We start from the raw sequence: 13,331 nt of genomic DNA, 5'->3' as shown, positions 1-13,331 counted from the left end.
TTAATGAAAATGAAGAAAATGCACTGCTGCATGGCTCATTTTTGAGAGAAAACTCCCTTGTAAGCTGCCAACTGTCAAATTTGGGCTCAGCAAGATCTCTATTTACATCCAATATTACCTGTCTGGTGACAACGATCAAATTAAAATTGTTTCAGGTTCAAGCATACAATTGTAAACAATTTACCCTTTCAGAGAATTAGTAAAGATTTAATTATTTTCAGCCAATTGGCAACAGCCATTCTTTTCAATATGGTATTAAATATCCAATCAAACAAAGGCTGGTCAAACTGTCTCTGACCTCATTGCTTATTCAATTGCAAACTAAGTCTACAATGATCTACCATCATCCATTAATTCACTGGCATATAATGGTACTGTATATACTTTTGCATCTATCACATGCAGCTGCAAACAACAGTCTCTGATCTGCAGTCACATAAATGTGCCACCAGATAACAACAACAACAACAACAACAACAGCAACAACAACAACAACAACAATAATAATAATAATAATAATAATAATAATAATAATAATAATAATAATAAACCATATATTAATAATAATACATCAGATAATAATAATAATAAGAAGAAGAAGGAAAATAAGAAGAATAAAGAATAATAATAACAAACCTGAAGATCATTGTATTTCTTGATTGTTCTATTGCATATAAACATCTGCCCAGCATTATGTTGTAAAAGTCAAATCTAACTAATAGCACAGACCCAGATCTGCCAATAAACTGTACAGACATATTTGGGTCTATGCTTTTCATAAGCTGGATCTGATATATGCACATGTATGTTCCATACACTAAATGAATAGTCCTTAGGTACAATTTCAAGTAAACAGCGTTAACCATGAAAGTTTGGCAAACTGATCTGGTTCTGTGCTGGTGTGTGTATGCTATACAAATAAAATACCATGAATCTTCAGAGGAACTCAAGGGGTGATGTTCCTATGTAGATAAATTATTGTTATAAGGATGTGTGTTATTGTTGATTATTGATAACAAGTACAAAGCTATCTACTGTGTAAATCCCCATAGATGTTGTGATGTCAAATACTGATTACAGGACAAAGGTCTGTGTACCTTTTCAAAGAGTGGAAGAGTTAACAGCTGAAAGGTGATTTATTAATACCATAGTTACTTGCTTATGAGTCCAGCTGCAAACTGCATAGACCCAAATCTTCTAGTGCATAATCTGCTGACAGATCTAGGTCTGTGCAGTTTCTTAAGAGTGATCAGTAGAAGAAACAAAACATTGATCTGGAGGTGCATTATGCTATGGCAGATCAGGATCTTTGTTGTTTGCAGTTTGACAACTTATAAGTGAGTACATACAGTAATTAAAGCTCCTTCAGTTTCATGGAGAAATAGCATTACCTTTTGATTTTGGGAGAAATTAGTTCCAAGAATGCATGACAGATTTACTCCACTTTTAAAAGTGCAATACACTGATCAACATCAAATAAAGTGATCATTCTTTATCCAACTTCAGTGTCTGCCACATATGTTAAAAGAAAACTTCAACAAAGTTTGTACAATTTCATATGAACCACACAAAACTTTGTGTGAATGGTTGTACAGTTTCATAAGAACCACACAAAACATTGTAAATGTTTGTACAATTTCATATGAACCACATAAAACTTTTGTGTAAATGTTTGTACAATTTTGTATGAATCACACAAAACTTTGTGAAAGTTTGTACAACTTTGTATGAACCACATAAACCTTTGTGAATGTTTGCACAATTTTGTATGAACCACATAAAACTTTGTGAATGTTTGCACAATTTTGCATGAACCACATAAAACTTTGTGTGAATGTTTGTACAATTTCATATGAATCACATAAAACTTTGTGAATGTTTGTACAATTTTGTATGAATCACACAAAACTTTGTGTGAATGGTTGTACAGTTTCATATGAACCACACAAAACATTGTGAAAGTTTGTACAATTTCATATGCATCACTCACAACTGTGAATGTTTGCACAATTTCATATGCATCACAAACCTTTTAAACATGTGACTTAAATTTGGCTCCTATAGCTCAGGCAAAGCAATAACAGAGAAAAAGCACAAAGGACTTCCACTTTGTTACATCACATGCATATTGTGTGTTGACTGACACTTCATCAGGTAGAACGTTGCTGAAATGCAGCACATGTACATTGTAAAGAACACTTCATTTAATCAGGTGAAAAGTATTGTCTTTTTCTTTCTTAAGAGATTACAAAGGTTTCCATAAAAAGCTGTAAAAAAATTCATAAAATTGATACTTAGCAATACTTTGGAAATGTTCATAAATGTTCATTAGCTTTAAAGGGAGAATGACAATTGGACATACCTTCACTCAGTTATTTTATTACAAGGTAATGCTTTGAAATTATATTCATATATTGATCATTTTATGCATGCCCTCACTTTGCTCAGCCATTTATACACATTAGAGTTTTAGGAAATTAAGTAGATTTTAAATGACATTTACACTGAAAACAATCCAACAATTGATGACACTGTTCTGACTTCTGCTAAGGACAAAATGAAAACAGGTACAGCACACTGTAGCAGAAACTGGCTTCACCTTACACCACTAGTATTTGGCTGGCTGAAAATTTTTTATTAAAAAAAAACATCTTTAAACCTCATCTGATAATCACAAGGGTTTTATCATCATAAAAATAGAAATTTTAGTGAAATAGTTATCTAAATTAGTAGGCAAGCATTCTTTTTGTTTCTGTGACTGTAGTATGCTCAGAGCAGAGGTTTGCTGACTATATTATGCTCATTTAAGAGGTTCTCTGATGTAGTATGTTCAGAGCAGAGGTTAATTAACTAGTATGCTCAGAATAAAGGTTCATGGACTTGCATGCTCAGAGCAGAGGTTCACTTACTACTGAATGCTCAGAGCTGAGGTTCATTGACTGTAGGATGCTTACAGCTGAGGTTCACTTACTACTGAATGTTCAGAGCAGAGGTTCATTGACTGCAGTATGTTTGAAGCAATGGTGCATTTCCTGTAGTATGCTCAGAGCAGAGGTATGTACACTAACTGTGGTAAGCTTTGAGCTCAGTAAACAAATGTATCTTTTTAACTTCAGTGCACTTGATCACCAATCTTTACAAAGGAGGTAATTTTCCATGGCAAACTATGCATGCTAGAGCTAGGACTGTGTAATACTAAAATACTTTAAACTGAGGCCTATGACCATACCCATGATATAAATAAGTCTGTTATACTGAGACACTTTATAGTGGGAACTATGACTATACTCACATTACAACACTAACATTCTTTTAATGAGACACTTTATGGTGAGAACTATGACTAAACCCATGTTATAACAGGAATCATGTTATAACTGAGACACTTTATAGTGAGAACTATGACTTTACCCATGTTATAACAGGGACCATGTTATATTGAGTCACTTTATAGTAAGAACCATGCCTATACTCAGGTTATAACACTAACATTCTTTTAATGAGACAATTTATAGTGAGAACTATGACTATACCCATGTTATAACAGGTACCATCTTATGCTGAGTCACTTTATAGTGAGAACTATGACTATACCCATGTTATAACAGGAAACATGTTATAACTCAGACACTTTATAGTGAGAACTATGACTATACCCATGTTATAACATGAACCATGTTATAACTGAGACACTTTATAATGAGAACTATGACTATAATCATGTTATAACTTTGGCCATACTATGACTATACCCATGTTATAACAGGGACCATCTTATGCTGAGTCAATTTATTTGAGAACTATGACTGTACCCATGTTATACTAGGTACCATCTTATGCTGAGTCACTTTATAGTGAGAATTATGACTGTACCCATGTCATAACAGGAACCCTGTTATACTGAGACACTTTATAGTGATTTGTAACTATATTTCTCAACATTTGATACTCATACAAAATAGTGTTGATACTAATGCAGAGTATCTTACCATAACAATTATATATACCATATATACTTGCTTATTAGTCAACTCAACTATAAGCTGACCATGCTCCAATTTAGGGGAACAAAAAGCCAATTTCTCATTGACCTTTCTATAAGTCGAGGTGCATTGACAAGTTGAATCCATCTGAAAGGGTGATTTGTAATCAGTAAGTCAGAGTTGCACCTTGGAAAGATAAAACAGCTCAACTGAATGGATGGATGAATATATATAAATTCAGACAGACAGACAGATTGATGACCAGACAGATAGACAGATATATAGATAGATAAACAGATAGATAGATAGATAGAAAGATATTTAGGTAGGTAGGTAGGTAGATATATAGATAGATAGATAGATAGATAGATTATTCAGTGGAAATGACAACTTAAAATTTGTTCTAATTAAATCCATTCAAATCCATAATGTTTGATATTTCTAATTCATGTATACGATAAACCCATGAATTCAATCATAGGTAGTATACTGGTATAAAATAGTTCAGAATGATTTGATTCCCAATATCCTGTAAATTCAATGCATCTTAAAAATAAACAATCCAAGTTAAGTCAACATTTTTGTGATTCACAATATCCTATACCAGATCTAATGTCATCTGTTGCAAGTCCAAAAATGTATCATCATCATCTGATAAAGTATGAAATCATCATCAAATCACTGTAAATCGTTGTCCAGCCATCATAAATATTATCCAACTCTGTTTCTTCAGCTTCACTGGTATATGTGGGTACTTATGGAGAGACTGACCTTGGGCTCCATAAGTAATTCTTTGATAATACAATGTGTGAAATCCATTAAAGGCTCCAAATAAGCACATGCAAATTGTATGGCAAACTCAGAGGAAGTTCAAATAACCACCCTCCATTATTTGTCACTGAGCAAGTATCAGATTCGTAACTTGATCAAAGGGTCGTCACATGTGCAAACAAAGAAGGTGCTTCCTTTACATGCCAAGTGATTAAGGTCAAACATTCACTGGAAGATGCAGAACTTGACTTGGCACTGAACAATTTTACGTACTAAATTTGTGGTTTGATGAAATAGATTGTCAATATGAAAACAAAGTGATTCCTGCCTTTACAAGACATGGATTTATTAGGTAATGTGCACAGGCAGACAACTTAGGAAATAAAAAAATAAAAAATATTTTGAATCAACTCTAACTTATGTAAAAGGGAAATGCAACTCAAATCAGATATTTTATTGCATCAAACACAATGGTAATTCAGCAATACACAATTATTAATACAAATACAGGTTGTTAGGAATTATTTGTGCTTATAAGATGAACCTTACTCTGCAAGAATAAAATTTTCAGTAAAAAAGGTCAACTTATAAGCAACTACATACTGCACTGGACTTTGATGTATAAAGCTGTAATAATGAGTGACAGGTAATATTCACAACTCTGGCTGCATCATGTTCAATGATGTGCATATACATTTGATTCCCTTCACTAAAAATGACATAAATCCACACTGATTTTCCCTAATATTTTTTTCACACTAATTCCTATTAAATGCTGAGAAGTATATATGCAACAATCATGCTATACTGAGGTGTTTTATATGGAGGATAATCTTATAATGAGGTGCTTTATATGGGGGATCATGCTTTACTGAGGTGCTTTATATGGGGATCATGCTTTACTGAGGTGCTTTATATGTGGTGTCATGCTATATTGATGTGTTTTATATGGTGGATCATGAGGTGATTTCTATGGGGATCTTACTATACTGAGGTTCTTTATAAGGGGGATTGTGCTATATTGAGGTACTTGATAAGGGTGATTGTGCTATATTGAGGTACTTGATATGGGTCATCATTCTATAATAAAGTGTTTTATATGTGGGATCATGCTATACTGAGGTTCTTTATATGTGGGATTGTGCTATATTTAGGTACTTGATAAGGGTGATCATGCTATAATGAAGTGCTTTATATAGGGGATCATGATATATTTAGGTGCTTCATTTGTGGGATCATAATACAATAAGGTGCTTTATATGGGGGATAACGTTAAGAGGTACTTTATGTAGGGGATCATGCTATACTGAGGTGCTTTATATGGGGGATTATGCTATAATGAGTTGCTTTTAATTGGGGAACCATTATGAAATGTAAAGGTTCATAGTTACAAATCTAAAACAGCATTCCATCAAATGATGACATCCAAGGCCATCCCATTGGTATATTTTGAGATTGCGCTATCTTGAAGTACTTTTAGTAGAGAACTATTGTATTATGAAGCTTAAAGATTCATGGTCACAAACCTGAAACGGCACTGCATCAAAGAAAACTGCAAGGAACCAGTTGAGGGTGACAGTGGCAAGTTCGATGTCAATAGTCTCCAGATGGCGCCACACGCCAGGAAGTTTATTTCGCACCATGTCCTTGAGAACTTGTTGATCTGCCTGAGCCCCAATAAGACTGTGGTTGAAATAATGGGCCGAAAAGTAGCGTTCTGCTACAGCAACCAGAGTCCTGCAAAGAGAATAACTGACTGAATAAATGATGAATTAACTGCAACTAGAGTCCTGCAAAGAGAATAACAGAATGAATAAATGATGAATCAACTGCAACCAGAGTCCTGCAAAGAGAATAATAGACTGAATAAATGACAAATTAAACAATCAATCAAACAATCAATTAGTAATAATCTTTAGAAAACATAAAATGAACTGCAACATTTTTCTGTGAATGGCTCTTATAACTGGCATAAGCTATGCCTGTGGTTCTGCTACTCTAGTTTATAATTATATTTGCCTTACTAATGTTTGCAAATAAATTTGTGTGTGTTTTCTGCAGTTTGGATTTTTAATGTAGCTTTACAATTTTTCAGTCATATCACTACAATTTCTAACACTAATCTCTTAATGCTGAGCGCCAAGTGAGGCAGCTGTTAGTACCATTTTTAGAAGTCTTTGGTATGACTAGGCCGTCATATGAACCAGCAACTGCAAATAAATATAAAAATTAAATCTATAGATAATAATAAAAATATGTTTGGTTAGGTTTGGTGTTTCTAGGACTGCAACAAAAGTAGGTTATTTAGTGCTAATGTCTTGAGGGCATGTGAATAAACAAGACTCAAATGGGCCTGAGATCACTCATCAGTCTGACATCGGCCTAAAAGCGAAATGCAACAGCAGTTGTCTGCATATCCAGATCAATGGAACATGTCTGTCTGAAATTTCTTCCAATAATATTTCCACCACTCAGATGGCTTAGTGGTTAGAACGTCCATCTCGGACACAGGAGGTCATGGATTAAAACCCAGCCAAGTCATACCAAAGGCTTATAAAAATGGTACTAACAGCTGCCTTGCTAGGTGCTCAGCATTAAGAGGTTAGTGTTACAACTGGTGGAACCATATTTAATGGCAGATTGGTTGGTTGGTTGGTTGATTGGTATGGATTTAACTCCTTTTATCAGAACATGATGGGCTATATATGGCAGCCAGCATATTTCAAGGAAGAACCCAGGAAAACTTTGGGATGAATTACTGACCCACGGGAAACTACTGAAATTTTTCTCCCTTAGACCACTTGCCCACCCATTGCCAACAATGGCAGATTAGCATACAACCACTTCCTTTTTTCTGATTTAGATAGACACAACCGTAAAGCACTAACTGGGCAAAGGAATTTGTCTTAATCATTTCCAACACAAACATAACTGAGAAAGTGGATTTTGACAGGAACAAGAGCGATGGAATGTAGCTAACTCTATGCCAGAAATCTTGACTGAAAGAAAAGAGACTGAACCATAGTAAACAAATATTTGCCACTGATAATTCATGAATTCCATTCCTTCTCCTCAGTGATGTGAGGAAAAAGATAAATAATGTTTTAAGGGTAAGGTTCTTGAAGAAAGCATCACTCAAAGGTTCATAAGGTTTAGTGAGTGATCAAAGATTACAAAAACCTTGCAAGTCAGTTGCATCAAGCCTGAATGATGCATTTGGCAACCTTGTTCTGACTGACAGATCATTTTATATGAGCCAGGTGTGAAGGTGCTGTGAATAAAGCTCCCTCCTCAGCAGTAATTCCCTGGAATCATCAAAAAAAAGGGTGAGGAAGTTACTGAACCACAATCACTGGAGCCACAGGCAAACTATAAATTCTTGATTCATCTCAGAACCCAAGGGGTTATTTTCCAAGGTGCAAAGATAAGAGCCTATAGCCCACATCTCTACATTGCTGACGTGTAGTGAAACTTCTTAAAAAGGTAACAAACCCTGCAGGATTTCTCCCTCTGAGCCCACCCCACCCCACTGATTCTGAGGCATCAGTGTAAAGTGAGGTTCTGAGGCAAACTTCTGAACTGTGGTCAGAAACTTATCCTGATTTTTCCACCAACTCAGAGGGCAATGAAACCTGGAAACCTGAATTCTAAGGTGATGTGAACAGAAGGTCCTTGAAAGATTTCCAGTTTGCTTGAAGCAAGAACTGGAGAGGCTGCATATGAAGCCTTCATAAGGGTACTAAATTAACTGCAACATTCCCCATGAATCTTGCTATGAGAGCAAGCATTTGTGAGATTCTGTCAAGAAGAACACACACTGTTCCTGAACAGGTGAAAAAATTAATTCCCATATAAACACAATTATGAGAAGGTATTATATCTTACTTCCTCTGGTGAAGGCTCTTGGAGTCAAAGCTATGTCTTAAGGAAGAGTCCAAAATTGAAAGATCTGTCTCAGACAAAAGTGCAGCAGTTTTATGGGAAGATGTAAGTATGATCAACATCATGGAGATCTATGGAGACCACTTAGTTGTTTGGCCTGATGGCATTACTGACTGATGCAGTTGTCTCCACCTTTAACCACCTTTCCAGAAGAAAGTTTGTTCAACAGGGAAAGATCAATAATAAGTTGAAACTTTTCTTCTCACATGGAATCCAGGAATAAAATTTTGGACTTCACATGTTCTTCACCCTTTCTAATATGCCATTCCTAATATGAATGTACATGTCTTGCCATTGAGATACCATTTGGCACAAATGAAACAAAATAAGGATCTTTGAAAGAGGTAGGAGGTCTCAGAAGTGAAGTGTCCCATGCATTGACCAAGATGCCTGACTCAGCCTCTGCCAATCAAAAATTCATTTGCCAGCCGCTATGATGTTGGGAAGAACATGATTTATATGGAAAGGGTATGGCTCCTTAGGAATGTTTGTCTCCCAGCTTAGTGAAGGATGACAGGACTGTAAATTTCCTCATCTGGCACTTGCAAATGCCTTATCAAAAGAAAGACAAACACAAAAGTGTTTAATCTGGGAATAATTTTAATTCTGATTCTTTCCCTAATTTAAATAAGGAAGCCTTAAACCTTTCAGGATGGTGGCATTTCTTAGTTGTCCTGGAGACAGGGAAAGGTGCTGCTTATTTCTCTCATCTTGTGAGGTAACTGAAGAGATTAATCCTCCAAACAATGTTTCTGTGTTAAGAGAGGCACCACAATAACCTTTTGCTTTGATCCTGCAAAACCTTGAATGTCTCCAAGGCAGAATCATATTGAGGAGAGGAACAATGCAGGAAATGCCTAAGATATTGAGAGTTATGATTTGATATCGTGCCCATGATATCTAACAATCTCTGTATAGCAGCTTAGACAAAGATGAATTGAAGGAGTCAGCTGAAAAAAAAAACAGCGCTATGGTAACTAGTGACTGAGGTTCCATAAAATTGCCTTTGACAATTTGACAGGGAGATTGGCCCAGATCATTTCCAAAATTTCCACCTGAGAGACACCTGAGTCTAGGATTAGGCTTAAGGGGAAAAGGACAAATATATCCTGTAGATGGATGATGAAACTAGAGATCAAATTGTAGATGATGTGACAGACTGCTTCTTCTACTCTCTGACCCTCTCCTGGCCTCTAGATAACTTGTGCTTGAGTTCCCTCACAATTACTGAATGAGGGAGCAAGAGGAGGTCCAGCTTAGGATGTACATTGGACAGCCTCCCCAAACTGGCAAGGATCTTGGCCTCCAATGATCCTGATGGTTGGAGATACAGATCTGGGGTAAGTAGGTTGCAAACTTCATTTACCATCTTATCCAAAGTCCAGATCTCCTTCTCTATTATATGGTGGGACAAGGAAGGACTTGGCATAGAAGGACCCAGTGTGATGGGTTCCTCCAGAAAGTCTGCATCTACAAAAATTGACAGTCTGTTATCCTGTCCTCATACTTCGGACAAAGCAGGACTTTTTATCTCATCTTCTGCATCCTGTCGAAAATATTAAGTTATGAATTTGGTGCCACTCAGACACCTGAGAGATGTTCCTCCTATCTGTAAGAAGTTCAAGTTTGTTTCAGATTACTAACCTGAAGAAAACAGCAACAAAATTGATAATCAATTTATTCTCAGAAATTTGTTTTTAGCAATCAAATCAATTTATCATTACATCCGAAGATTTACAGTATCACAAAATGTGTAAAGGGAGATAATTACCAGAAGGCATCTTGCGCATCCATGAAGAGAAGAGACATGCCAACAATGAAGTTCATCCCCTGACAGTAACCCACACTGGGATTATGGATGCAGAATGCCAACAACACATCTTGTAAGTCCATTATCTAAAATTACAAATTTAAATATTTTTAAAAATGTGATAAATTCAACACATGCAGGCTATAAAAATACTAACATGATCATAGTGAAGTGTCTCAGCATATATCATTATATAAATTGTGCCTTCCATTCAAGAACAACATTTAATATACACACATTATAACATATCTCCTTGATAAGATATTCAATATGGCTGTTCAATCTTATTTCCATAATGCACACTCAGATTAGAACCATTTTGATGTTTGTAAGTGACATTGTCAGATGCACCCAATCTAACTGCTTTAAATCCCAATTAATTTATACATTCCATTAATGCTATTTATGTCCTTAGCAAAAGAATCTATGCCTGGGCTGGACCAAGACTAGGAAATGAAAGGATTATATTAGTTGCCACCTGGGATGCTCTAAGACTGGTATCTACTTGTCATGATGCCCCTCCCCTTCCCCCATCCCCAAGCTGATACCTTTATGTCCTTGCTTGGTCTTAAGGTGGCAAAAGAAATACTGAGTCTAACTCAATCTGAAACTGCAAACATAAAATATATGCTGAAATCAATTATGTCATTCAAATGTTTTTTGACATTCTGAGAAACATAGTTTGTTAACAGAATCTTTGTTCAGGAACATTTTATTTATTTATGCTGTCTCAAATTTGTGAGTCACCATATGACTTCTTAGTTAATGAAGATCATATAAATGCAATCCACATGCATGTCGACTCAGTATGTTTGGTTACATTTACTGACTGATTTCGTATCACATATATGTATATATATATATATATATATATATATATATATATATATATATATATATATATATATATATATATATATATATATATATATATATATATATGTATATGGCAGGAGGAACCCATGTCAGGACAATCCTAGCAATGTTAACCTAAATCAGAATATATTCAATGAAGACATATTTGTACATGCTCAATCTGTCACAATAACTGGTAAAAGACATACAGCAAAAATGAAACCATTACAAGTTATTGAGGTATAGCATACACATTACAATAGCAGTCAGTTGTTCAGAAAGTCCAACAGTTGAAAGGGGCAATGGGGACATTACTAAACATTTAAATTAAACAGTAGCATTTTTTGGTTACTCTAAACCATATAGACAATTATAAATTTTAGTAAAATGGAGCCAGATCCAACCACATGATAAAAAGAAATGTAGGGACTGCAAACCCGCAAGCTTATTACAGCCAGTCATCCTTGTCTTTATGAAATCTTCATTTTGTTTTTCTTACTTTATTTAAAGATCACAAACTTAATTTAATGATTAAATATCAAAGATATGAGGAACATACCCCTTTTGATCCCTGTGTTGAAAATTTTATGTTGTTTGGCATGGTCCGCATTAGATCCAGGGAAATCTGCTTCCTGTAACATGCAGCCAGCTGATAAAGAAAGGAATTTTTTATGTACAGTCATAACACAGGATCTAACATCGATGCTCATGCTCAAAAGACTTTTGGAAATGAGTGGATTGTTCATATTTTTCGTAGCATATTAACTGTTAGAAAAGAAAGGGATCATTCAGTGAATTCTGTACATTTTATTTTAAAGCATGTAAGATTACATTCTGATGTGAAGAAACACAATAAAAAAATGAATTTCAACTGGTTCAGCTGGAAAATAAGTCAGATGCTGCTAATTTTACAAGTTTACAAGCTGTGATATTTTGATAACCTAGTATGACATCATATACCATATTTCATATGCTGTGATATGTTGATACTTAGTATGATATCATATACAATATTTCACATGCTGTGATATGTTGATACTTAGTATGATATCATATACAATATTTTATGCTGTGATATGTTGATACTTAGTATGACATCATATATACAATATTTCATGCTGTGATATGTTGATACTTAGTATGATATCATATACAATATTTCATATGCTGTGATATGTTGATACTTAGTATGACATCATATATACAATATTTCATGCTGTGATATGTTGATACTTAGTATGACATCAGATACAATATTTCACATGCTGTGATATGTTGATACTTAGTATGACATCATATACAATATTTCACATGCTGTGATATGTTGATACTTAGTATGACATCATATACAATATTTTATGTTAATATATAAAAGTTCTAACATGGATAAAATAATAGTGTATTAAGGTTGTGGTGTATCAGGCTTTGACATTTATCTCCAAATTCCTTCAAGCAGTGTGCAAAACTGACCAAAATGCCCTATTGGTCATCATATTGAGGAAATTTAAAAAGTCACTGGCATCAAATATTGATGTATTTTAAGGGACCAGATCTATAATGTCATAAAGATAATGGTTGATTTGGTGGTACAGCATCACATGTAAGTTATTCAGTGATGCAGCAATTGAAGTAAAGTGTCATTGATCAAGGTCAAACAACTGACATGGGCTGATCTGATGGTAGAATTCAAACCCACATCATTTTGGTTGCATGTCTGGCACACTAACCAAAGTACTATGATTGATTTTGTTGTTATTTTGCATGTACATATTTACTGAATTCTCCAACATGAAGTTAAATAAAGGTAAATACAGGCTTCATAATTTGCGGGCCAGTTGAGTTTACCAGGGAAACCATGCTGAACTATAATGTACAGTACTAATACAGAGTGCAAAGCGTCCATAGCGACCCTTAAATCCTTACTTATTCCAAAACATATTAGATGCAGATTTTGCTTTATTCATTGTTTC

General features: G+C 34.9%; 1 protein-coding gene across 3 annotated transcripts in view; it reads right to left on the bottom strand.

Annotated features, from left to right (window-relative positions):
• The window catches only part of LOC149778279 (uncharacterized), a 333,696-nt gene that overhangs the window by 151,632 nt on the left and 168,733 nt on the right, over nt 1–13,331 (bottom strand). For all 3 annotated transcript variants that reach the window (XM_089939080.1, XM_089939082.1, XM_089939081.1), the window contains 3 exons: nt 11,921–12,010; nt 10,468–10,592; nt 6,281–6,491 (listed from right to left, as the gene is read on the bottom strand). In XM_089939080.1, coding sequence (XP_089795206.1) covers nt 6,281–6,491; nt 10,468–10,592; nt 11,921–12,010 — 426 coding nt within the window. The remainder of the gene's footprint in view (nt 1–6,280; nt 6,492–10,467; nt 10,593–11,920; nt 12,011–13,331) is intronic.

This window comes from Sinohyriopsis cumingii, chromosome 17 (assembly GCF_028554795.1).
Source record: "Sinohyriopsis cumingii isolate HCF-2022 chromosome 17, ASM2855479v2, whole genome shotgun sequence".
Classification (NCBI taxonomy): Eukaryota; Metazoa; Mollusca; class Bivalvia; order Unionida; family Unionidae; genus Sinohyriopsis; species Sinohyriopsis cumingii.
Note: the sequence above shows the minus strand (reverse complement) of the source record. Positions and strands in the feature narration are given on the sequence as shown.